This window comes from Staurois parvus, unplaced genomic scaffold, assembly GCF_062004578.1.
Source record: "Staurois parvus isolate SC_StPar_1 unplaced genomic scaffold, SC_StPar_1.0 ptg000813l, whole genome shotgun sequence".
NCBI lineage: Eukaryota > Metazoa > Chordata > Amphibia > Anura > Ranidae > Staurois > Staurois parvus.
This window is the reverse complement of record NW_028318609.1, coordinates 2,626,342-2,653,523: the sequence shown is the minus strand read 5'-3', so window position 1 is coordinate 2,653,523 and position 27,182 is coordinate 2,626,342. Positions and strand designations below refer to the sequence as shown.

General features: G+C 42.3%; 1 protein-coding gene across 1 annotated transcript in view; it reads left to right on the top strand.

The window, feature by feature from the left end:
* Positions 1–27,182, top strand: part of RECQL5 (RecQ like helicase 5) — a 186,409-nt gene that overhangs the window by 129,911 nt on the left and 29,316 nt on the right. Inside the window, exons 10-16 of the mRNA XM_089654890.1 lie at positions 12,205–12,432; positions 12,580–12,679; positions 14,568–14,598; positions 18,932–18,990; positions 22,681–22,754; positions 23,024–23,117; positions 25,935–26,054. Of these exons, the coding sequence (XP_089511016.1) occupies positions 12,205–12,432; positions 12,580–12,679; positions 14,568–14,598; positions 18,932–18,990; positions 22,681–22,754; positions 23,024–23,117; positions 25,935–26,054 (706 nt within the window). The remainder of the gene's footprint in view (positions 1–12,204; positions 12,433–12,579; positions 12,680–14,567; positions 14,599–18,931; positions 18,991–22,680; positions 22,755–23,023; positions 23,118–25,934; positions 26,055–27,182) is intronic.

The following is a 27,182-nucleotide window of genomic DNA, read 5'->3' as shown; positions in this document are numbered from 1 at the left end:
TCATTTCACCTGACAGTTGACATGAGTGTGTTTGCCATCATTAGCAGGTATTAATATTTACTAGGGTACCGATATTTTACCCGGAGGACCTGAACTCTGAAACCTGAACTAGTGCCCCAAAAATTGCCCGCAGAGGGTATAGCATTTTTCACTGGTATTGCCTGCGATTTCCCTTCTGCTTTTTCCCATTGCTGACTTACCATTTCTGGTTCTGTACTGTGTCTCTGTGTGGAAGCAGCCATCTTTGTAGATGCAGGGCTTTTCTTCTTCACATCAGAGCCAACAGTGAGGACTGCAGTGAATGGTATAACAGTGACATCCCCAAATCCTACGCCAAATATCCTGGGACTAACAGGCAGATGCACAATAGTTTATATTTTATACTGTTGATATACAGTTGTAGGGCTATAGGCACAACCCCATACCAGGGGACACATTTCTGTTTTTCAGAACATGGCAAATCTTAAATGGTTGGCACTTCTGCCTGGCAGTACTGGGGTCATTGGTTTGAATCCCAACCACGGCACCACCTGCCTAAAGTGTGCATTTTCTCCCTGTGCCTGCTTGGGTTGCTGCCGGGTACTCCAGTTTCCTCCCACACTCCAAAGACATACGTAGTTCATGGGACACCTTTAAAAACCTGTTTCCATTGGTTTCTTCATGGAAGTGGTCCATGCTGTGATACTGAGACTGCTCCAAGCTCTTTTTCATGACACTCTGCACCGATGAAGCATCTCCTTGCTACTGTTCTGTATTGCAAAGAGCATTGCGGGAACACTGATCTTTGACCCATTCTAGCGGTTGGGTTTTGTGAGTACTAGAAGCTTTGCGTTGTGCCTGGAGACACATGGACACAGACAAACAAACGGCTTTCTTCAGAATAACAAAAGCCCCCCCCTCTCTTAAGGTGGATATCTTATATGAGTGCCCTGGTTGAGGAGTCTGGATCATTGATACAGAGTATTTCTGGATGTCTGGAATCCCCCTGCTGGTTAAGGAAAGGTGTATCCCCATCAGAGTGACAGCCTGCCAGATGATCTACACTGTTTCAGCTTTCTAGGACCAGGAGTGGTCTGACAACTCAAATGCGCATATTATGCGCTTTCTGGTGAGTGCATAATATTATACACCTTTCAGCACGGAGTCGACCACCTTTGCACTGTTTACTGGGACTATTGTATCATGATATGAGGACGTTTTCCAATCACTTTTAAGCACCAGTAGCCCATCACTTATTATCCTTTATACAACATATATTAACCTTTTGTAGCGCTGCATGTGTTATTATGTTTCTTAATTGCCATGCAATTGCAACATGTCTGCTTCTAGACTCAAGGGGACAGTCCTGCAGTTTCTAGTGCCCCCCAGTCCACACTCATCTAACGACTTGGGTACTGCTTGCAGCATACCCACTGCTACAGTTGGAGTCTTCAGCATGGAATCATGTTGTCCTCTGCTGCTAGAGTCCCCCCTATCTTTAGAGTCTTCTCGAACTCCATTGGACGTTGCCAGATCCTCTGACCTTTCGCAAGAGAATTCTACTAAAGTCATGCATAACTTTATGATTCAAGTCATGCAGTTATTTCAGTATCTACACATAAGCAGAATGATATCATTGAAGCATCATTTGTAGACCAGAGCATGTGATTGTCAAACAAAAAGTCTTTCAAAATCCCCAAATGTACTGCATGTGACTTGTCACCGTGACTTTACCAAAATCTTCATCCACCAAGTGAATCACTCACAATTAAATCACATTTATTCTCCCTCCAAACACATGAATGAATGGGAGAGATGCATGCAATATAAAGAGGCAATCTAATAGTTCATCACCACTGTTATGACATTTAAAGTCATCCTCAAAAGTATATTCACATTTGAAAAGTGCGCACCGCACTATGAATAAAGAGCACCTGTGTTTAAAGCACAAACACCCGTGTCTTTCCTCCACTTGTCAGCTTACAAACTTTGAGCCAGTCACCAAATGCATCAGGAGTCATGTACCAACGTGAGGATGTCACCTGCTTGGTCCTTCCAACATATTTCATTAATGTGACTTCATCAGTAATATGCATAGTTGACATCATCTTTATATCGGGAATCAGATTATTAACCCTTTTGCGCCTTATTCACAAGCAGGTTACTTTATATTTCCTTTTTTATACAACAACGTACATACACAGCAATACATTTTCACCATCCACAATGCAAGTAAGCATTGCAGTTGGTGCAAACTACACTTATGCAATACATAATATACGTGGGTTTCCTCCAGATACACCGGTTTCCTCCCACACTCCAAAGACATGCTGGTAGGTGAATTGGCTCCTGTCTAAATTGGCCCTAGTGTGTATATGTATGAATGTGAGTTAGGGACCTTAGATTGTACGCCCCTTGAGGGTTAGGGACTGATGTGAATGTACAATATATGTGTAAAAATCACTGCGTAAATTGGTGGCGCTATATAAGTACCTGAAATAAATAAATAATATACAAAACTGTCATTTAGTGATCAACCAATATTCTAAAATAGGTCATTTGATATAAATCTTATATAAATATACATTTTATATATATATTAGTAGAATAGTTAAGCCAGTTAAAGCCTAATTAGTTTAAAAATGTTCCTTTGCCCCTCCTAACACCTATGCTAACTGACCTGAGTAAGAAAGAGATTATATATATATATATATATATATATATATATATATATATATATATATATATGTATATTATTATACAGTATTTATAAAGCACCAATAGTTCGCTCAGCGCTGTACATTACAAAGGGGGACAGAACATGTGACAGAACAATACCAATACAATGCAAAACATGAGGGGATCGAGGGCCCTGCTCTTTTGAGTTGTTATATATATATATATATATATATATATATATATATATATATATATATATATATATATATATATAGAGATAGATTATATAGCAGATATATAATTTTTTTTTTTTTACCGTTTTTTTTCTCATTCTGGTCTGGTCACGTGATGCAGTATATTATATTGCAGCTAACCAATTCTTAAATGTGATGGCTGCATTTTTTTAGGCTTTCTCTCTTTTTTGTTTTTTTTTTCACCTGGTGATCCAGCCATTAAGTCTGATGTTTATCAATAGAACAAGCTGTCCTGCAGATGTCAGATGGTTTGGACAAACCATTTAACACTGGCAGGGGTACTTACAATGATCAGTTTTTATTTATTTATGTTAAAGTAGTTCTAAATGCTCAAGGTTTTTTACCTTCATGCATTCTACGCATGAAGGTAAAAAACCTTCTGTGTGCACCCCAGCCCCCCCAATCCTTACTTGAGCCCCCTCTGATCCAGCAATGTTTACAATAGCCTTGGCTGTATGGGGACTCTCCCTCCACATCGCTGCTGTCAAACACAGCCAGTGAGCCAATGTGGAGAAAGTAGGGGGAGGGCAGGGTCAAGCTAACGCTCTGTGTCTTATGGATTCATAGAGCAGCAGCATGGGAGTGAGTGCCCTCAGGCCAAGCAGCTTACTTTGGGGGCATTGCACGACGGGGAGGACCAAGGTTCTGGTGGGGTACCCGAAAAGAAGAGGATCAGGGCAGCTGTGTGCAAAACTTCTGCACAGAGCAAGTAAATATAACATGTTTGTTATTTTATACAATAGAAAAAAAAAGAAGCGGATCATTGTAACCAGTTCCCTACCGTGCTATAGCCGAAGGACGGCTACAGCGTGGTTGTCTGGTTCTGGGACGACGTCCATGGACGTAACTCCAGAACACGCCGCCCCTCCCCCCCCGCGCGCGCACCCGGCACCGCCAGCTGATCACGTGATACGGTAAACGGCCAATCATGGCGGCCTTTTATCATGTGATCAGCTGTGTCCAATGACACAGCAGATCACCGGGTAAATACAGATGCCTGTCACAGCGTGAGGAAAGTATTGCCGATAACCGACAATTGTCAGAGAAGTGATCGGCACTGATGATCAGTGCACAGCAGTGCCGCCCATCAGTGCCATCCATCGGTGCAGCATTATCAGTGCTGCCTATCCATGCCACCTCATCAGTGCAGCCTAATCAGCGCAAAAAATAAAACACCCAGCAGTGATTAAATACCACCAAAAGAAAGCTCTACTTGTGTGAAATAATTATAAAAATTTCATATGGGTACAGTGTTGCATGAAAACTGGCCTGGGCAGGAAATGGGTATAAGTGCCTGGTAGGCTAGTGGTTAAACCTTTATCCTACAAGGGACAAAACTGCTGTAACTGCTTGTAAAGTTTCAGTTGGGGTTTGGATTCCGTTTGTTAATGTATCTAAATCTGCCAGTACATCTAACACTCTCCTTCCCCCAGACTGCTGCTATCCAAAGTTTTCTCTGTTGCTCCTTTATCCAGTTTGGGGGCACTCTAATACGGGAGATGTGTTACTGGCCATATCACCAGATGAAAACAGAGGGAAAGAAAGAAAAAAAAGAAACTAATGCAGCCGCCACATCTAAGGACCTATAAGCTGCAATATACATTTTTGGTTTTGGGTTAAATACCACTTTTAAGTAGAACTATAGGCAAAACTTTTTTTTTCATTTTGTATTAAGTAAGGGAGAGTTATAACCCCTCTCAATTTTTTTTTTCATCCCACACAAAATGTGACAGAACAGGCCACAGAAACGCATCAGCCGCACATGCATAGATGTACAGCTAGCCTTCTGAGGTCCTGAGGTGTGCCTACACTGTTGAACTGGCTGTGTCTTGCCTTAACAAAACCACCACTATTCTGGTGAGGGCACCCAGCTGATAAGCAGTTGGCAGCATTCTTAATCTCTTGCCGTCAAGTGCATGCTGATAAACGGCCAGACGGGAGCGCTGTTGAAGCAAGGGGACATTTCTAAACGCCCACCAGCATCCATTGCTTGTGCACGCAGAGCTGCAATCTGTGCCCGCTGTGTCCACTGGAACACAGATCGCTGTACGGGACCTCTTTGTGACGTCCCGATTCATGTGATCACTGATTGTTGATCACATGAACAGTAGTAAACAAGATGTCACTTCCTGATATTGCTTACTACTTGTGAAATCTGTGAATGATCACAGAGGTCACATGGTACAAAGCTATTCACAACAGCCTTGTACCATGCGACAAGCTGTGACCAATCACAGCTATGACAGTATTTCTCAATGGCTGCAGTAATGTCAGAGAGAAAGAGAAATGATTGCTTTTACAGCCTTTATGGGTAAAAAAAAAAAAATCTTCATCACCCTCCACAAGTAGTACAGTGTCACGATGATAACACTACTGCTAGAGTGACAGTATGTAAAAAAGATAAATACATAAGTATTATAAAAATGAAAAAACATTTTTTGAAAAATTATTTTTTTTTATAAACTAATTTGGGTTATTTTTTTTTAAACCAAAAAGATAGCTGAATGCATTTTGGCCAAGATTTATGAAGAAAGATTATTTAATTGCAAAATGTTATAAGAAAAACACTTTTTCATTTATATAGCAATAAAAATCCCAGTGGTGAATCAATACCACCAATAGAAAGTTTTATCTGTCTCAAAACAAAATGCAAATTTTATATGGTTACAGTGTTGCATGACCGCAAAATTGTCATTCAAAGTGTGATGGCGCTGAAAGCTGAAAATTAGCCTGGACTTGAAGGGGGTGAAAGTTTCTGGACTTGAAGTGGTTAAGTGCCCTGTTCTCACTAGTAGGTCCGGCTCATCAGCTTGTCCTAGCTGTGGCTTTATTTGGCCACACATTGGCCATAGCATGCTCATTGGTCTGTCATTAACCAGTTACTAAAAATATGTAGAGCAGTTGTCCTATTTAGTGGGTAGTTCTAAAATGGAGTTTTTGTGGTTCTTTGGGCTCTACTTCATTCTATTTTGTACAAACAGAGCAGAGAGCAGCAACGCTCATAAAATAACACCCTATTTACTGCATATCCAAGATATATTGCTCATAGAGAAATACCACCCGTGCACTTCGGCCAAAATTTGAGCTGAGTGTCTCTGCCAGCGCTGCTTTGTATGACAAAATGTTTCTCAACGACTTTTGTCCAAGAAGCCTGCCGGAAAATTGTCAGCCCAACAACGCCTGCATCCAATCAGGTGCAGACTCTGTTTGGGTGTTAATGCAACACTGGATGTCAGTGTACAATAGCAAGGCAGAGGGGGATTCGTCCATGGATGGAGGAATCTGTTAGATTTTTTTTTGTTTAGCCCACGGACTAAATGAAAGACATCTATATGGGGCAGCACAGTGGCTAAATAGTTAGCACTTCCGCCTGGCAGCACTAGGGCCGTTGGTTCAAATCCCAACCACGACACTACCTGCCTGGAGTTTGCATGTTCTCCCTGTGCCTGCGTTGGTTTCCTCTGGGTACTCCAGTTTTCTCCCACACTCCAAAGACATGCTGGTAGGTTAATTGGCTCCTGTCTAAATATTCCCTAGTATGTATGAATGTGAGTCAGGGACCTTAGATTGTACGCCCTTGAGGGTTAGGGATTGATGTGAATGTACTATATATATATGTAAAACGCTGCATAAATTGACGGTGCTATATAAGTATTTGTAATAAGTAAATAAAATATGTACATGGTTAGCTTAATATGTTTACTGTTCTTGGGCTAAATATTAGTATAGAGGAGAGGTCCTCCCTGGAATAACTAGCTGGGGAAATGTATGCCCTCTGCAGCATATATATAAACACAGCACAAAATAATTTTATAAGTGAATCAATATATAAATATACAGTGAGGAACAGATGTATTTGAACACCCTGCAATTTTGCAAGTTCTCCCACTTAGAAATCATGGAGGGATCTGAAACTCCCATTTTAGGTGCATTCCCACTCTGAGAGACAGAATTAAAAAAAAAAATTCAGGAAATCACATTGTATGATTTTTAAAGAATTTATTTGTCTTGCACTGCTGAACATAAGTATTTGAACACCTGAGAAATCAGTGTTAATATTCTGGTACAGAAGCCTTTGTTTGCAATTACAGTATATAGCAAAAGTCCAAAAGAAAGTCCAAACATAATAAATGTGCTCCAATCCCGAAATAGTGCTCAGAGAAAGTCTTCAAAGTGCCCACACCATCCGTGATTGGAAATCTGATCCGCACTCACCAAATAAAGCGTCAAACAAGCTTAAGAGATGGGGTGCATCCTCACCCAGATGTATCTTTGCTTGATAACGCCCTGGAAGAAGGGCGATACGCATTGACGTATTTCCGGTTCGGGGGGAGGAGTGGTGACATCATATCCGGTAAGTGGAGCGCACGTTGGTTGGCGGCACTCTGAAGCCATCTTCTGCCTTCCTGTGGAGCAATTTGTATGAAGTTGATCTGCCAATGTCACATATCTGGTTGGGGAGTCTGACGTGGGGAGGAGGCGTCCTCTTACTACTCCCGCTCGGAGCCCCTGATAGTGGGAACAGAGGGCGCAGTGCCAGGTGGGTCTGGAGCTGGTAGCAGGCAGTTGAAGACCCAGGAGACCCGGATGCGAGCCAGGTGTGGATGCAGGAACGTTGGTACAGAAGCAGGCAGGTATGGCGGCAATCAGGATGCAGGCTGGGAACGGACACAGGAGCGTGGATGCGGCAGCAGGCAGGTATGGCGGTAACCAGGATGCAGGCCAGATGCAAAACCGTGGGTGCAGCAGCAGGTAAGTATGGCGGTGACCAGGATGCAGGCTAGGTGCAGGACCGTGGGTGCAGCAGCAAGTAAGTATCGCGGTGACCAAGATGCAGGCTGGGTGCAGGACTGTGGGTGCAACAGCAAGTAAGTTTGGCGGTGACCAGGATGCAGGCCAGGTGCAGGACTGTGGGTGCAGCAGCAGGTAAGTATGACGGTGACCAGGATGCAGGCTGGGTGCAGGACCAAGTAAGTATGGCGGTGACCAGGATGCAGGCCAGGTGCAGGACTGTGGGTGCAGCAGCAGGTAAGTATGCCGGTGACCAGGATGCAGGCCAGGTGCAGGACTGTGGGTGCAGCAGCAGGTAAGTATGGTGGTGACCAGGATGCAGGCGGGGTGCAGGACCGTGGGTGCAGCAGCAAGTAAGTATGGCGGTGACCAGGATGCAGGCCAGGTGCAGGACCGTGGGTGCAGCAGCAAGTAAGTATGGTGGTGACCAGGTGCAGGACCGTGGGTGCAGCAGCAGCAGGTAAGTATGGCAGCAATCAGGATAAAGGCCAGGTGCAGATACAGGTAAGTAGGTGCAGCAGAGTCAGACAAGCCGGGTCAGGATCAAATGAGCAAATCAAGTACAAGGGAGCAGGCAAGCGGATAGTCAGGGATAAGCCGGGGTCAGTGCAGGCGGAGTTCTTTCTTAGTCAGGGTCAGATCAGATACAGGCAACAGAATCAGGTTATGGAGTACAGAACGTTATAGACCAGAAGGCATTGACTGAACTGTATTGGAGGTTTAAATAGCCCGCCTTGCGGTGACGGGTGTGCTCCTGCGCATGCGTGCTCGCACCGCCACGGCCAGAAGGAATTCGTCGCACGGCTGCACGAAGGAGGGATCCCTGACAGCCAATCTGGGCTATGTCGTTCGCTTCAGAGGCTTATTTACAAAAGCGTGATTATATATTTTAGAATGTGAGTGCATTATGGGCAATGATTTTAATTTAATAAATTATCTATACAGTATTGCACTATTTGTGTTCTCTATTGTTTCTTTACATTGCTATCAATACGTTGGGATCGTTTTTGGAGGATATCAAGCAAAGATACATCTGGGTGAGGATGCACCCCATCTCTTAAGCTTGCTTGACTCTTTAGCCATACCAGCTGAGAGTCCACTTTATTCGGTGAGTGCGGATCAGATTGCCAATCACGGATGGTGTGGGCACTTTGAAGATTTTCTCTGAGCACTATTTCGGGATTGGAGCACATTTTTTTTATTGTTGGACTTTCTTTTGGACTTTTGCTATATATATTTATATATTGATTCACTTATAAAATTATTTTGTGCTGTGTTTATATATATTTTTGATTGGTTTTCTTTCCATTCATGAGCAGCAGCATTTGTACTTAGATTATTTTTTATTTATAAAAATGTTTTTATTTTTTATTTATATTTTTTTCTGGCACAGATTTATTTTATTGTTCTCCTCTGCAGCATATACCCGAATGAGTGCAGAATTAATACCAATGAGACCCTCTCATCGGGTCTCTGCTAATTGCTAGTCAGGGGTTTGCAGTATCGAACACCAGATCCTTTGCTTTATCCAAAGGCTGAATGATCTGGTTCCTGTACTGGGGAGAAGGGCCTTGTGCTAGTGGTGCAAATCCTTTTAAGTCCTCCCTTAATCACAAAGCAAGCTTTGTCAGATATGTTGACTTCAACAGGAATGGTTTCAGGAAGACAATCTCTGTCCTTCATTACTAATCAGCACACCCAGTAATAGTTCGGTGCTGGCCACAGCTACTTGGTGCCGACAGGAATTTTGTGTGTGTCACTTTATTTGCAGTCAAAGCAGCATAGGCCCCAGAGACACATTCTTCAAGGAGTGGTACATTACAGAAAAGCGGTGTGCCTGTTAAAATCAATACTGCACCTGGTAAAACAATACATTTAAAGGGTCTGCAGTACATCTTTTCTATTCCAAGCAAACAGATTGGATCATTTAGTTTACAGGATAAATAAAAGTTACTGAAACTGAGTCAAGTGTTCTCTGAGTGCAGGTTTCACCATTCATTAACACCCTCCACAGAAAACTGCAGGAGTTGTTCTTTTAGTTTGGAATTCTTATTAGTTAACCAGCTTGTGTCAGACCGTGTCAGTGTTCCACACAGCTTAGTGGCAAATATTTGGTCAGCACATCTTAGGAATGTGTATGGGGAGGGCAACTACAAATGAACAGAGGCACTTACATTCCCAAACACCATAACAATCTACAAACTATTATAATGTAATCAAAATCATGCACATTTAATTATGTAGTAGAATGCATATAAGTAATTACAAAGAGGTTGTTTAATGCAAATAAAGGATATCTGTTAAGTTTGTTTAAATAGCCATTGCAGAAATCACTGTTCTAATTATCTTAGATAATGCTGTGGAGTCAGTCTAAAATCATTAAAAAACTTTGGGTGTTAACCTACACGTTACAATCTGATTGTACCACCTTCTATGTATTTACCACCACCCATGGTTTGGTATTGTTTGGTATGGGTTTCTCCCTTTGAAAAATATTTCCATATGTTTTTCTGTGTTTGATGCATGAAGTTTCCCTACCTGTACTTTGTAATCAAGTGAATTTATTCCTGTGGCTCTTTGTATGCGGGCTGGATCTATCAACTTCATACTGCCGAAACAGGTATTCCTATTTGGCAAAGGGTGTGTAATTGCTTTAACGTGAATTTGTAACTAAGCTGTGGACGTTCAAGCATTCACATAACCTATCTAGCTGCAGGTACTGTGAAGAAATTCATCCTCAGAGTTCATAGCAAAACGCTAAATTACAATATGTCTTTGAGGCTAGAAGACTGCCTTGTCAGTTTTGTATGGGTAAAGCATGCTGAGCTTAGCTGATGATAAATAAAAACTCCAGCGGTTCTACTGCAAATGTCAAGGATAAACTGCTCCACAGTGCCTGTGGCTACAGAGGTCAGTGGATTTTTTGTCTAGCATATTTATACTTGTTGAAAATATGCAGATGTGTCCATATCCTAGCTGCAAATTCAATTTAAAAAAATGTCAAACCATTTTTTTTTTTTACTTTTAGAAAGAAGGGAAGGGTTAGAAGCCCTTTCAGATTTTTCTGCTATGGGAGGCTCGATGGGAGAGATTTTCTTTCACCTATCCTCCTGACAATGGTTTTACGAGACAGGAAGCAAGGAAAAATCTGAAACAGAGACATAGATATAAACTAGAAAAGCTACAATTTCTGGGGAAATTGTGTGAAGTGTTCTTGCCTCCACCAGTAGTCCACAACTGGAGTGGGCGGAGTAACTGGGTGGAGTGGCTTGAAAATGAGGGAGTGATGGCAGTTTAGAAATCATGTCCTGATTTTTCAGCTCACACTCTAGGTTTTGTCAGCTCCCACTCTAGTTTTGAACATTCCGCCATTCATTCCTATGGGACCAATTTCACCACAAAAACGCCGATATTTCGTGAACCATTCGGCGAAACGTACCACAAAGTAATTGCCAATAAATAAATTAACTTGTGAGCCACTGGAGTCAATATTTTAATCGATTATTGTATTAGGTCGCAGGCTCCCTTATGCACCCTCATATGATGTGCGCTTTGAGAAGATATTAGATAATGCGTTGCCGCGCTCTAACACTAAATGTATTCCAATGCAATTAACTATTGCCGTATAAAGTGCATATTTAATGTAACAACTCTATATTGTGTTAAAAATAAAATATATATAAGTGACAGCTTAAAAATTAAATAATCCTTAAATAATTAAATTGTGATCACAAATAAAAAGCAAATAAGATCTCCGTAAATTAGAAACCAATTGTGTTAAAAATCAATAGATATAAGAAAAATAAAAAAAAAAGTCCAATGTGTAAATGTGCAAATAATTAATGAAAATAGGAGTAAAAGTTTAGCAGAGAATGAGATGACGATATACTCTCCTTCCAAGCAGCCTATTATTTGATGTCTGGGATTGTGCAGCTTCTGTATGAGCCTGTGTGGATAAGGGGATTTCTCCCTCCTTAGACCGCTCCTCACTCCAATCCTCTATGTGTCCTCGTATGAGCCATAAAAGAAAGGGAGAGATATATGGTGCCTTATCCAAGATATTAGCCTTTATTGTGTGTCCATAATGCGCTCACATTATACAAGATATAAATGCGTTTATTAAGGTAAAAAAACGCTGGGTGCGGTGAGGATCAGCCTCGTGGGTGTGTGAGCAAACTTTGTCAGTACTCGCCGTATCGTAGGTGACGTCACTGCCCCTCCCCAATGCGTTGCGCCACAGGGATAACGTAGCTTCGTCCCCCAGACGAGTAGACTTTACCATATACCTTAAGCCCCAAGTGGATAGGATATTTCTTTATGCATTGCATTTACCTAGAGTTCTTGCTCTTTTTGGAGTAGGCACTTTGCAGATCTCTTTTTTCAGCCACATGTAGAAGCATCCTAAATGTTAAAGTCATCCTTTCAGGAAGTATGAAAAGTTACAGTATGTATTGTTCCTTATGCTCTGGTCATTAAAGCCGAGCTATCATTATTCTTTCAGGTGTCGCCACGCTGCTATTGCATCATATTTTGGTGACAAAAAGCCTCAGTGTACCAAGAGCTGTGACGTTTGTAAAAACCCTCAACTGGTGAAGAAACAAATTGAACAGTTACAGACCTTGCAAAATCGAGGCAGAACGTGCATTGAGCAACCTGGAGCTCCGCCTGGACCATTTGGCTATAACCCAAATCTTTATGAAGGGGGCAGGAAGGGGTATGGGTTTGCCAGGTAAGAAAAATGCATTGGTTCATATCTTGACTAGTTGGGTAGATGTTACAGATTGGCAGCTCATGGTGATTTATAGCTATGCTGTTTTTCTCCATCTTTAATGTTTGACCTTTAATTTGTGTGTCTATCCTTGTTTCTCGTTTCTAGATATGATGAAGAGGATTCTGATGAGGAACAGGAGGAGTCATTTGATAAACGTAAGAAGGAGTGGAACAGTTTCTATCAGAAACAGATGAATCTAAGAAAGGTGAGGGGTGTGAGAAATCGACTCAGTAGCCAATAACAGTACTCCCAATGGTTTGTGGGATGGTAAGGGTAGTAGTAGTTCTCAATGTTTTTACTGAAGTTAAGGCCACAGTGGCAGAGTTACCCATGATCAAGTGGGGGTGTCCCAGGCACACATATTAATAATTGTACAAGTAGGCACATTGTGGTGTCCTCTTTCAAGTTATATTGATTTTGAGTTAGAGAGGTTATACTTTTTTTTTCCTCCAGGGGCCTGTGTCTGCTATATTTCCTCTAATGAAATTACATGGCCTAGGCTTAAATAGGTTGATATTATGGTCATTTTAGAAGCTCATTTTAGGCTTTTGATATATTTTCTTTTCCACACATTACATTGTATAATTTAGGCTTTTTGTGTGATTTTTCTTACTACGCAAGCCAGAATTAATTTTCCTTAATTTTGCAATTCATAAATATTTGATATGCAAGTGGTTCAGACACCATAAAGGGGAGAGGCGGATACAGGTGGCTCCAGTTCTCAGCTGCGTGCTGAGTGGCTGAGCCAGCTGTTAACCAGGCAGCTGGGTAGATCCCAACAATGTTTGGAATCCTTCCAGAGCCTGGAGTGGTTTTGCCACACCAGCTGATAGTGGGCTATAACCCACTATCAGCAGACTCTGGGTCACAAGAGGGCAAAAGTAAATGCACTTCTGGGATGCTGTGGCTTTGGTGCTGTTTCAAAAAGCACACCAAAGATGTGGCATGTAGGAGTTTTGGTGTGCTTTATGAAAGCACAACCAAACCGCAGGGCCTCAAATCTATGGGAAAATGCAGCTAAACATTGTTAGCCATAGCAGAAACATAGAGCCAGTGCAAAAGTCCTATGCTGTATTTATTAACAAGCCTACAAATATGCAGTTTATAGTGCGCCCATATGTGTTTGTGTGGCTAAGGCTTTTGTTTTTTGTTAATGGAGCCAGTATGTGATTACTTTGTCAGAGCTGACATGGTGTTCTTATGATCAGGAACCACTCTGGTTCCTGATTTCAGTGGGAATACCGACATTCACTGACACCAGGATTGAGAGCTAGCAGCTGTGTTAAGCGTTAGCTAAGGGGAGAACATTTATTACCATGTCTTCGACCAAAGGGCACTGTGCCGAAGAACATTATTATACAGATTGTACGTCAGGAACGTAAAACTGCAGTTATTCATTTTAGGAGCTTAATTTGAAGACCTAAGAGCATCATGAATACCAGAAATATTCTCAATGGGTAATTTAAGTTCTCAAAGAACTGGAAGCCAAGAGACTTTTCTCTAAATGCTGCAGAAATCCTTTGGCCTGCTTAGCTCCAACCTCACATGTTATTTTAGTTGTACATTTTAAGCAAAACCATTCTGACAGTATCCCTAGTTCAGCCCTATCATCGTTTGTGGTATAATCATCAGAGCGATAAATGGGAGACAATAAGAGCCAAGGACATTTCTGCTACTGGATGTGTAAAACCCACATTTTTGGCCTGGTGCACTAGTTATTACAATCGTTAGGCTGTTTGACTTATCTTGCCTGTGGTGGTTAAGGCCTGTCATCCTGGTGAGTTTCAAATTTTACTTGTGGTCCTGTCAGGGTTTAGGGTTGTCTTTACTGCTGTTAACCATCGATGAATTGTAACTTACCTTTTTAATATTTTGCACGGACTATGTGGCAAGCATTGGGACATTAGCATGTGAGGTAATATGATATGGATGTCTTGAACTATCTTGGGACATTTTTTTAATTCGTTGTCTATTGACAAATACAAGCATGCAGAAATGATTATTGGCATCATAGCTAAACAGCAAGTTGACACAGCTTTACTTTAGTCTAAGGAATTCTCATCTTCCTGTCTTTTTTTTTTTTTTTTTCACAGAGCAAAGAGCTGGAAGAATTCATTCCTCCAAGTAGGTTAAAAAAACTACTGCCAACAATTTTTAACTGCTTTAATGTAAAATGAACCTATGCTCCAGAACAGCTACCACAAAATGGCTGGTATTCTCTTTATAACCAAGGACAACTTTTTCTGTCCAGTTATTTGATTTAGTGTCACTTAAAGTGATACTAAAGTGAAGCATGCCTCGAATGCCATGCTGAAGAAAATAGAACAATGCGTACTGCAGTTGGAACACTTGTACGTTACTAACCCAACTGATAATGCCAGGGACTCTTGGTTATCCGCCCAGGATGCTCCAGAACAAGTGGTGTTATCCTCAGCGGATAGAAAGCATTTCTTTTCCAAATTGGCATTCTATGAGGAGGCAAGCAGATAGGTAGGCTATTGGCCAAGATTCCTAGGGCTCAGCTGCTGGCTAAATCAATTGGCGCCTTGAAAGGTAGATACGGTGGGCTAGTTACTACCCCAGACTCTATTAATGCAGAATTGGCTTTATTCTATTCCTTGGTATACCACTATAAACAAAATTGTAAGCCTGAGGATATATGTACCTACTTGACCACTATTCGCATACCGGTGCCATTCCATGCTGGACTCTCGTCTGACATTGGAGGAAGTACAGCTGGCAACAGCTGCGTTTCATACCTGCAAGGCGCCAGGTGGTGATGGCCTACCCATAGAGGTGTACAAGCAATACAGAGAGAGTATCTTACATAGGTACATAGTTAGTCTGGCTGAAAAAAGACAAAAGTCCATTCAGTTCAACCATTAAAAATAAAAAAAAAAGTTATAATCCTATACCCACAGTTGATCCAGTGGAAGGCAAAAAAAAAAAAAAACCAGCAAAGCATGATCCAATTTGCTCCTGCAGGGAAAAAAAAATCCTTCCTGATCAACCCGAGAGGCAATTGGATATTCCCTGGATCAACTTTACCTATAAATGTTAGTATCCAGTTATATTCTGTGTATCCAAGAAAGAATCCAGGCATTTTTTAAAGCAATCCACTCAGCCAGAACGAACTCTTGAGGGAGTTTATCTTGCGTTTTCTGTTGAAGGTCTTAAATGTGGCCAAGGACTTGGGTAGTCTGCGTTATTCTATGACAAAAGGTAATATTATCCTTATATTGAAGACAGGCAAAGATCCCACTGATCCAGGATAGTACAGACCAATCTATCTTTTACAAAGCGATGTTAGGATTTTGGTGAAGGTACTGACTCGCCATCTTAATAAGGTTATCTCTACAATCATACACCCTGAACAATCCAGGTTTATGCCCCAGAAGTCAACAGCTGTCAACCTTTGTAGGCTGTTTCTTAACATCCAAGCTAGGGCAGACAACATGGGTGAGAGGGCACTGCTGTTGTTGCAGGTTACCCCTCAACCACTAGATTTCTGCCGTTTAAATATAAACCCCCTGTTAAACCGCTTTAGAGGCAAAATTAGGATTTGGAACAGACTGCGGCTGTCTCTGGAGGGTAAGGTGAATTTAGTCAAAATGATATTTATGCCTCAACTGTTGTATTTTCTTCGTAATGCCCCTATGGTCATTCCCTTAAGCATCTTTCATCTTGTGAATTCCATCTTTAGAGCTGTTATGGCACAATAAAGCTCCTAGAGTTAGGTTGGAACACCTTCAGAGACGTAAAGATGCTGGGAGGCTGGCTGGTTCTCTTACTTGGAAGCACAACTGCAACATCTTATCAGGGAATTGGCTCCTCATTCAGACCAGCATCAATCTCTCTGACTCCTCTACTTGCAAATCAATGTACACTGGAGGTACTGGATATACCAACGGGTCTGGAGGCCGGAGCCTTTGCCAAGTCTAATAGGCTTTTACCTACTTATACACTCATCCAAAAAATCTGGAATAAAACCAAGCAAAAAACAGCAGGTCTTACAGTCCCATTTGGAACAACGTACGCTACCCTGAACTGGCTAAGTTGCAACAAGCCCCCAGGTGGTGTAAATTTGGTGTCTCTCACTTGAAAGATATTTTTCAGGAAGGGTCCCCCCCATACTTTTGAGGAATTTCGAGCTCGATTCTCATTGCCCAGCTCGATGTTCTTCTACTATCTTTAATTAAAACATGCAATATTAGCACAGGGTCCGTCAGTGGTATGGGTCTATCTCAGACTCCACTATTTAATATGATGGCTAATACGGCATCTGCTAAAGGCTTTATCTCCCAGTGTTATACCATGCTACAAGGAGAATTTTTACGAGACTTTCCTTTGAGGGTGGGTAACAAATGACAGGCAGATATTGGCCCTTTTGTTGAAGACCAGTGGGAAGGGGCTCTTCAGGCAGTCTCCCAATGCTCTCTCAATGTGACACCAAGGCTTATGCAATTATACATAATCTTGAGAGCACACTTCATCCCGGCAAGGCTATATAGAATGGGTATCTTGGACTCCCCCACCTGTAGTAGGTGTTCCAGAGATCATGGGGATTTAATACTTTTACTTTGGCGATGCCCTATATTACATATCTACTGGGTGCAGGTGGTGCATTCATTAAATACAGTGTTTCAAACCTCTATCCCACTTGACTCTAAACCCGGGATATTGGGTATATTAGACAATTTTCATTTACAACCTCTCACTAGTCTGTTGCTAGAGCCCTTTTCCAGGCGTGGAGGGCTATATTGCGACACTGGAAATCACCTGACCCCCCCCCCCCTCCCATATGAAGTGGATACAATACATGAGTGAAACTCTACGGCTGTGGAAGTATATTTACCAATACAGAGGCTGTTTCCGTAAATTTTAAAATCTTTGGGGCCCATAGTTGGGAACTCCAGGTTTGAGCCCGCTGGACTTAGTTAAGATAGATTTCTCATAAGTTGAGGTTGTATCTTTATAAGTTACCTATGGGTGCTATTCCTGCCTATCGGAGGCAACTGGTATAGCAGCAACTGCACTGTTAATATCTACCTCTGACCTGTAAGCATTCTGCTAATTGTAGTTGTATTTCTGATGTCTTTTGTTCTGCCCAAAGTTTCTGATGATGTTTATTCCATGTCCAAGAGGAAGTTCTGGAAATGCTGTACAATTACCTTGTCTTTCTTTTAATAAAACCTTACTTGATTTAAAAAAAAAAAGTGATACTAAAGTCTTGTTTTAAAAAAACAAAAAACAAAGCAGTTGTTTTGCACAGAGCAACCTGGATCCTCCACTTTTCGGGTCCCCTGCTGGCACTCCTGGTCCCTCCCTCCTGTCGGGTGCCCCCGAAGCAAGCAGCTTGTTAGGGGGGCACCCAAGCAGGTGCACTCCCAAGCCTTGGCTCTTCATTTCCAGTCACACACACAGTTGCGGCTCTGCCCCACCCTGTCCCTCATCCTTCCTCTCCTGATTAGCGCACTGGCTGTGATTGACAGCAGCGTTAGCCAATGGCTCCTTCTGCTGCCTTAGCCAATCAGGAGTGAGAGTCCCCAGAGAACCGAGGCTCTTGTGGATATTGCTCAATCGGGATGGGGCTCATGTAAGTGTTAGGGGGGTTGCTACACACAGAAGGTTTTTTCTACCCGCATCCATAGAATGCAAGAACGTAAAAGTCATTGGGGCCTTCAGAACCACTTTAAAGGAGAAGTATGGCCAAAGCTCTTCTGGGCATACTTCTGTGGGTCACAGGATGCACTTCCAACCTCTCACCTGTGACCCAGGTTCAACCAACAGAGGGCTAAAGTCCTCTGTTTTCTGACGTCAGTCAATCGGTCCAGGCTCTGCAGGGATACAATTTTAATGTCAGAATCCACCCAGATGTCTGACTAGCAGCTGGCTCAGCATTTCAGCATGCTGCTAAGATCTTAAGTAAGGTGGAAGACATAATTTGACTTGTTTCACTGACACCATTGGATAGATCTGTTCTTTAAAATGAGGCACTCACCTCCCTATTCATCTATATTCAACCAGATCATGAGACTAATGTCTGTAGCTTTGAACAACCCCAGGTGACCATTCTGTGGTCATCCATCAGACAAATTAGAAAACCTTTTCCAAGTGCTATAGTTCCCTACAGATAATGCACCACCACCACTTTCACCCAGTACCTTCCTCTTTCTATTGACATGAATATGCATGCTTATCTAAATGTATAAGTTGATGTTGCACTTCTTAGTGAAGAAGGCTTTTGCATGTCCAAGGTCTAATAGCACTATATTTAAGGTTGGAAAGATAAATTTAGTGTCTTCTGTAGGTTATAACTAGTGTTTTGACGTTCATTCACCTGGTGAAGACCAGCATTAAGTTGAAATGATGCTTTTGATTGTTTTACATTTTCCTTGATGATTTTGGTTGGACAGTTTGTTTTTTTACAATTTTCTATATATTTTACCTATTATAGGTGAGGACAGTCCACTTAGGGATGGAACTAATGCTAAAATTCCTAAACTTACAGTCAAGGTAAGATGAAAAAAGGAGACAATAACTACATGTTTTCCAAGGCAATTTTTGTAATTTTTTTTCACACGTTAAAATCTGCATCTGGGGCAAAGTTGTAGTTAGTATTTTGAATTTAATTGGTTCGGCAATGGGAAGCAAGTGGAGGTATTGGTAGAGAGTGGTGGATGCTGAGCGTTTGTAAGGCGAGTGAGTCTGGAAGCAGCATTCATGATAGAGTGACGGGGTAATAACCTGCATAGAGGTAGGCATGTTGGGAGGGAGTTACAATGGTCAAGGCAAGAGAGAACAAAAGAGCAAATGAGTTGCTTAGTAGTTTCATTGGTTGAAAAGGGGCATTTTTGGAGGTGTAACAGAGGTGAAGTCTACAAGATTTGGACAGTGATTGGATTTGAGGCTGAAAGAACAGGTCAGAGTCCAGGCACCTAGCACCCTGGAACAAGGGGAGAGACTGATAGTTGTATTTTTGATCTTGATGGAGATGTCAGGGGAGGGGGCACAGGTGGGGGGGAATATTATGAGCTCAGTTTTAGAATGATTTAGTTTGAGAAAGTGGTGTGACATCCATACTGATAAGTCAGTTAGTAAGTTAGTAGTGTGGGAGGAGACTCAAGGGGTGAGGTGGGCAGTAGAGAGATAGACTTGGGTGTTATCAGCATAGAGATGGTATTGGAAGATGTGGGAGTTTATCAGGTGGCCAACAGAGGGGGTGTAGATGGAGCAGAGAAGGGTTCCAAGGACAGAACCTTGGGGGGCCCCAACAGAAAGAGGAAGTGGAGAGGAGGAGACAGGGTTGTAGGCAATACTAAAAGAAAACTTTGAATAGATTAGGAGGAGAACCAGGAAAGCGCAGAGTCTTGCTAGCCGAGCAAGTGGAGGAGGAATGGGTGGTCAGCGGTATCAAAGGCAACAGAAAGGTGTACTGGTATGAGTATGGAGTGGTGGCCATTGGCTTTAGTAGTTAGTAAGTCGTTAGTGATTTTTAGTAGGGCAGTTTCTGTGGAGTATTGCAGGTTCAAGAAGGTTGCTGTCAGTGAGGTAGGAGCTCAGACGATTGGAGACTAGATGTTAGACTTAAACTAGGTAACTGGGAGCAAGGAGATGGGCCTACCGTTGTTCAGGCTGGTTGGGTCCACTGAGAGTTTTTTAAGTGTGGGGGTGATCAGTGCATGGCCCTTGAATTATTGAGCAACGTTCACAGCCATACCTCACTCGTTGCTGTATACATACTGTACATGTGTGCGCCCCCTAATGTGATAGCATTGGCAGGTGACAGGTTTTCATTAAGGAGACATTAGGGATCTATTAGTACCCCAATATCTCCCCTGCTCTCCACTGCACCTAAGCAAGCACATATTGTGTTTGGTTAGCTGCTTCCCTGACTACAGTAGCCAGGGCATGACTGCTGTAAAACTGGATGTGACTTAATACTCGTCATTTTGGGGTTTCATCATTGCAGAGGAGATCAGAGATCGGATGTTCCTTGATCTCCTATCTAACAATGAATTGGAGCATATTACTGCGGTTTAGAGTTTCCCAGAGGAGCAGGAGAGTCTGTGAACCACCTCTACAGCCGCTTAGATCACTTTTACATGAAAGTTGATTGCCTGCTTAAAAAAACAATACCAAGCTCATGGCTGCAGTAGCAGCCATTACCTTGTTTTAAAGATGTGTAGGGAGGATAGTACTCCTGCTCAAGTTCCTCTATTTTAAAGGAAACTTGAATAATTACCTGCAAACGAGATAAGGCTCCGAATTATACTTATTGTTGCATATACGTATATGGGGAATACAGTGTCTTCCCTCCCTGTATCCCACTCCTCAGAGTCTGCTTATAGGCCCTTCTTATCAAATGAAGAACATATTAAAGGACCACATTAAAAGGCACACACCCCTCCTAGACTATCACACACGGCTATTGGTGTAACATAGTACAAATGGTGAACTTATTCTTTAACCCCTTGAATTTCAGGATGCTTATAAATGTACTTCGGTATACAAGCAAGGTCAGGGGGTGCTGGGGTGTGCTGTGCCCCCCCATATTTCAGTAGCGTGCCCCCCCCGGCTGCTAATGATACTGCATTCAGTGCTCTGAGCTCCTCCTTCCTGCATTGCCACACAGGGCTCCCAAAGTCCTCCCAGGTACAACCTGCTCAAACTTCTCCCGAGCCTCAGCGCAAATCCGGCAATTACAACTGCACTTCTCACAGTGTAGGCTCCACTCTAAATGTAGGTTGTTGACCCGCTCATTATCAACCTGTTGTGTGAGGAGGAGCTCTGCTTACTGTGCTGGCAGCAGTGTCCATGCCTATGAATGCCGACAGTTAGTAACATTTGTGACAGGTTACAGAGAGAGATGCTAGAGGAGGAAATGGAAGAGTAGAGCTGGGGTTATTCTGGTTGGACTTGTGAACATAGTTACAGAAGTGCACCCAGGGCAGTTCTTCCTGCTGATTTTGCTGTTCATGACATAGCCATTAACATTGCCTGCCTGCCTCCCTAGCAGCAATAACAACAGCAGTCGGGATCTACTTTCCTGTGCTGCCATGTGTTTACACAGCAGGCTCCCCCCAGCACTCTGCATTGACACTAGGATTGTGAAACAAACTCCCTCCTCTCCTACTTTTCCTGCTATACATAGATCTAGAAACAGATTAATCAAAGCAGAGGACCCCCTCCCTCCAAATGGTGTATTGCAGGTAAACACACCAGGCTATTGTGCTGTGCTAACCTTGTCAGTGATTGTGCCATCTATGTACTGTGCACACAAAAGGATTTATAGGGAATGCCACAGAAACAAAGAAACTATCTATACCTTTTTTTGGTATAAAAATACTAGAATTAGGGCTCCTTCACATGTGCTGTGCCCTGTGGAGAGCAATCAATATTGGATTACTTTTCAGGGGGAAGTTGACAAGTGGTGATTGGACTCTGGAGACAGGGGGTGGGGGTTAGGCTCGATATTGGTCAGACATAAAAACAGGGTGAGGGGAACTGGAATCTGGTGGGGGATAGAAAAATGTGGGACTGTGCTTTGGAGAGACAGAAAAAATAGGGTGGGATGTTCCCAGACATTGGAGAGACAGAAAAATGAAAGAATAGGAGGTACTGGAATTTGTGGGGATAGAAATATGGGGGCTAGACTTTGAAAAGACAGAAAAACAAGTAGAAGGGGGACTGGATATTGGGGAGACAGGAAAGTGGGGGGGAGAGACTTTGGAGAGGCAAAAATGGGGGGAGCTGGACTTTAAGGAGATAGAAAAATGGTAGGTTGGACTTTGGAGGGACAGAAAAAAGGGGGCGGGGGTGGACTTTGGAGAGACAGAAGAAGTCTGTATGCATGTTCTAGTGTTCTTTGCTTAGCTAATGTTACCTAGTTCATTGTCTTTGTAAGATTACATTAGAAGTATATTTTTTTTTTTTTAGTTTGCAAAGCAGTCACTGCTGCCCCAGACCCAGATGCCTAATACAAGCTCCAAGGCTGTCAGCCAGGGAGAATGCACTGGAGCTCCCATGCACCAGTTGGCAGTATGCCCCCTGGCTTTCTTTACTGCACCCCCGGGTGAGACAGGCTAGATCCGGCCTTGTATACAAGGGGTTAAGCACAAACGCATTTATATATGGAAAATGTGAATATAGGTTCTGAAAGTAAGAATATTTGCTTTGGTTCACTGGTACTTGTTCTGATTTTAGGCTAGGGAGCACTGCCTTAAGATGCTGGAAGAAGCACTGAGCAAAAATGTTCAAATGACTGACAGCCAGTATAGGTAAGATGTATGGTCTTGATTGGCCAGTTTTCCCAGTGTGCTACATCTTCTGTGTGTGCGTGTGTATGTGTGTGTGCGTGCGTGCGTGTGTGGCCAACCTTTTACGTTCTAGACCAGCTGAGCAGAATTTTAAATGAAGCCTAGTGGTTCAAGTGGAAACTTTATGACCACTTCTGTGGAAATGCATGGATGGTAATCATTAGTTTAACTATGTCCTTTTTGCTTTTCATTTCCAGCATTTTCTTTTCATATAAATATTCTCATTCCAGGATAGATGCAGTTTCATCTGCAGTGGACCTAGAATATGAGGTTTTTCGAAACAGCAAAATGTCAAACCTCTATAAAGCAGCAGTGCTGAAAAAGGTAATGGGCAGGGAATGAAATAATCAGGGGTAGAAATGTGCTTTTCACTTGCAAATGCTTTGGCAAAAAGTGAATGGATTTTGTATATTGAAGTCTCAGATAAAGATATTTAATAGTTGTAAGCCTAGCATCAGGTCTGTTCATGTCAAAACCATGAATGTTTAGTAATGTGTAGGTGTAACACTTGCATGTTCAGTGCATCCAGAAAGTATTCACAGCGCCTAACTTTTTCCACATTTTGTTATGTTACAGCCTTATTCCAAAATGGATTAAATTCATTTTTTTCTCAATATTCTACAGACAATACCCCATAATGACTACGTGAAAGAAGTTTGTTTTGCAATCTTTGCAATTTATTAAAAATAAAAAAACGCATGTACATAAGTATTCACAGCCTTTGCCATGACACTCAAAATTGAGCTCTGGTACATCCTGTTCTCTCTGATCATCCTTGAGATGTTTCCACAACTTGATTGGAGTCCACCTGTGGGAAATTCAGTTGATTGGACATGATTAGGAAAGGCATAAACCTGTCTATATAAGGTCCCACAGTTAACAGTGCATGTCGGAGTACAAACCCAATCCATGAAGTCCAAGGAGTTGTCCGTAGACTTTAGAGACAGGATTGTATCAAGGCACAAATCTGGGGAAGGGTACAGAAAAATTTCTGCAGCATTGAAGGTCCCAATGAGCACAGTGATCTCCATCATCCATACATGGAAGAAGTTTGGAACCACCAGGAATCTCCCTAGAGCGGGCCACCTGTCCAAAATGAGCGATCGAGGGAGAAGGGCCTTAGCCAGGGAGGTAACCAAGTACCTGAGGGTCACTCTGAAAGAGCTCAAGCATTTCTCTGTGGAGAGAGGAGAACCTTCCAGAAGAACAACTATCTCTTCAGCACTCCACCAATCAGGCCTGCATGGTAGAGTGGCCAGACGGAAGCCACTCCTCAGTAAAAAGGCAGATGGCAGCCTGCCTGGAGTTTGCCAAAAGGCACCTGAGGGACACTCAGACCATGAGAAACAAAACTCTCTGGTCTGATGAAACAAAGATTGAACTCTTTGGCCTCAATGCCCAGCGTCATGTTTGGAGGAAACCAGCCACTTGACCAATACCATCCCTACAGTGAAGCATGGTGGTGGTAGCATCATGCTGTGGGGATGTTTTTCAGCAGCAGGAACTGGGAGACTAGTCAGGATTGAAGGAAAGATGAATGCAGTAATGTACAGAGACATCCTTGATGAAAACCTGTTCCAGAGCGCCCTGTACCTTAGACTGGGGAGACGGTTCATCTTTCAACAGGACAATGACCCTAAGCACACATCCCACATAACAAAGGAGTGGCTACGGGCCAACTCTGTGAATGTTCTGGAGTGGCCCAGCCAAAGCCCAGACTTGAACCCCATTGAACATCTCTGGAGAGATCTGAAAATGGCTGTGCACTGACGCTCCCCACCCAACCTGATGGAGCTTGAGGTACTGCAAAGAAGAATGGGAGAAATTGCCCAAAAATAGGTGTGCCAAGTTTGTAGCATAATACTCAAAACGACTTGATGCTGTAATTGGTGCTAAAGGGGCTTCAACAAAGTATTGAGCAAAGACTGTGAATACTTACTGTATGTACATGTGTTTTTTTTTTATTTTTAATAAATTGCAAAGATTTCAAAACAAGCTTCTTACACGTTGTTATTATGGGGTATTGCGCTGATAGATATGACATAGGATCTATAAACCCATGTATGTCTCAGATGATCTGAAAGCACACTATGATGTATAACAGAAATAGTGACCAATAATTAAGATGAATAAGTGATAATGTCCAGGCAAAAAAACACAGGATCTTGCATAGAAACTAGTAAGCCCAGGATCAAACGTTAAAATTGCGCACTCACCGGACGCGCTATATAAAAGCGCATAAGTAGTATGACCCCTGGAAATCACTCATCAAGCGGGTACAGTGGGTATCCGGGAGCAGGCGATCTTGGTAAAGTGGACAGCATCCAGATCCAGAGATCCTCTTTAGACTAGGTGAATAATGGACGAGGAACTCCCTCCAGTGGCCAAAATAGGTATGATGTCATGTAAGCAAAGATCTTTAGGCATTGATTGGCAAAAAAATCCAAATTTTCCAATTTCCAAAATGGCCACCCGCCATTGGCGCATGCGCAGTAGTGTGTCACTGTAGGGATGGTATTGGTCAGGTGGCTGGTTAAATTTAATCCTTTTTGGAATAAGGCTGTAACATAACAAAATGTGGCAAAAGTTAAGCGCTGCGAATACTTTCTGGATGCACTGTATATATACAGTATTACATATCACAGAGATCATAGCTCTACCCCTGACAATGCTTTCATATGCTTTTCTCCAGAAGGATGGCACATCTTTGTTCAGGTATCATCCAGATTCAGCATCTTCTTCATGAATTCAGATGCTGGCTCAAATATAATATAGTCATGCAAACTCTGATTCCTGTGTGGATCGTGGCTGTGCTCACAAATGTCTCACATAGATCCATCCCCTGCTGCAGCCTTTGTTGTTATTTGATTACTGGGGAAAAGGAGACTGAGAAAATGCTTCCTCCTACTTTGCCTAGCCATAGTCACCAACTGGAGCTCAAAGATTACTTTTTACTGATGAAAGGTGAAACTTTTATTATTAAAAAGTAATTGTTATTGTATATCGTGACATGTCAAAATGTATTCATGCAGACTTAAAGGTCCACTTAATTAAGCAACATCTTTGACTGGGTTGCCTTTGGCAGCGGTACATGATTATTACAGTTTACTTACTTTTGTATATTATGTATCCATGTATCAGGTGGCTGAGATTAACAAGGCTTCAAAGGATGGAGAGCTGTACACTATGCTTGGTGACCCTTCACCGAAAATAGCAGATGCATCTGAAGATGGATTGGTAGCTGCCCCTCAGCTGCATACGGTGTGTTACAGTATTGGTAAATCTGTGATTTTGTAATACTTTTTGACAATTATTTGTAAAGCAGGTGCTATGCAAAAAATGATTAGTCGTATCGGAGAGATATATAAATGAGTGTGATTTCTATTGTTGGTGTCTGCTTAATAAGCAGTTTGGAAACCCTGTCCCACACTTCCTATATAGCTCTGTGTGCTCATTTGCTGTCAGTTGTATCTATCAAAGACATACAGTAACTCGAACCACATAAAGAACAGAGTCAAAGTATGGTCAGATTGATCAGATAACAGTGAGAAAACACACAGAAGCAAGTCTGGGTAGGGAAAAACCTCTTTACTTTGGTGGCAGGTGATTTTACATTTTCCACTTTGAGCAGTCATTAGATCAGATATCTTTAGGGGAATTTGGGTTGTTAATCAAAATAACCAGTTTTCCTGGCATTTAGTAAAAACGTTATCATTATATATATATATATATATATATATATATATATATATATATATATATATATATATATATATATATATATACACGCACACATTATATTGCCAAAAGTATAGGGACACCCCTCCAAATCATTGGATTCAGGTGTTCCAATCACCTCCATGGCCACAGGTATATAAAATCAAGCACCTAGGCATGCAGACTGCTTCTACAAACATTTGTGAAAGAATGGGTCGCTCTCAGGAGCTCAGTGAATTCAAGCGTGGTACTGTGATAGTTTGCCACCTTTGCAATAAGTCCATCTGTGAAATTTCCTTGCTACTAAATATTCCACGGTCAACTGTTAGTGGTATTATAACAAAGTGGAAGCAAGTGGGAACAACAGCAACTCAGCCACAAAGTGGTAGGCCACGTAAAATGACAGAGCAGGGCCAGCGCATGCTGAAGTGCATGGTATGCAGAAGACGCCAACTGTCTCAGTCAGTAACTAAAGACCTCCAATCTTCCTGTGGCCTTCAGATTAGTACAACAACAGTGCATGGAGAGTTTCATGGAATGGGTTTCCATGGCCAAGCAGCTGCATCCAAGCCTTACATCACCAAGTGCAATGCAAAGCGTTGGATGCAGTGGTGTGGCTGCCACTGGATTCTAGAGCAGTGGAAAGGTGTTCTCTGAAGTGATGAATCATGC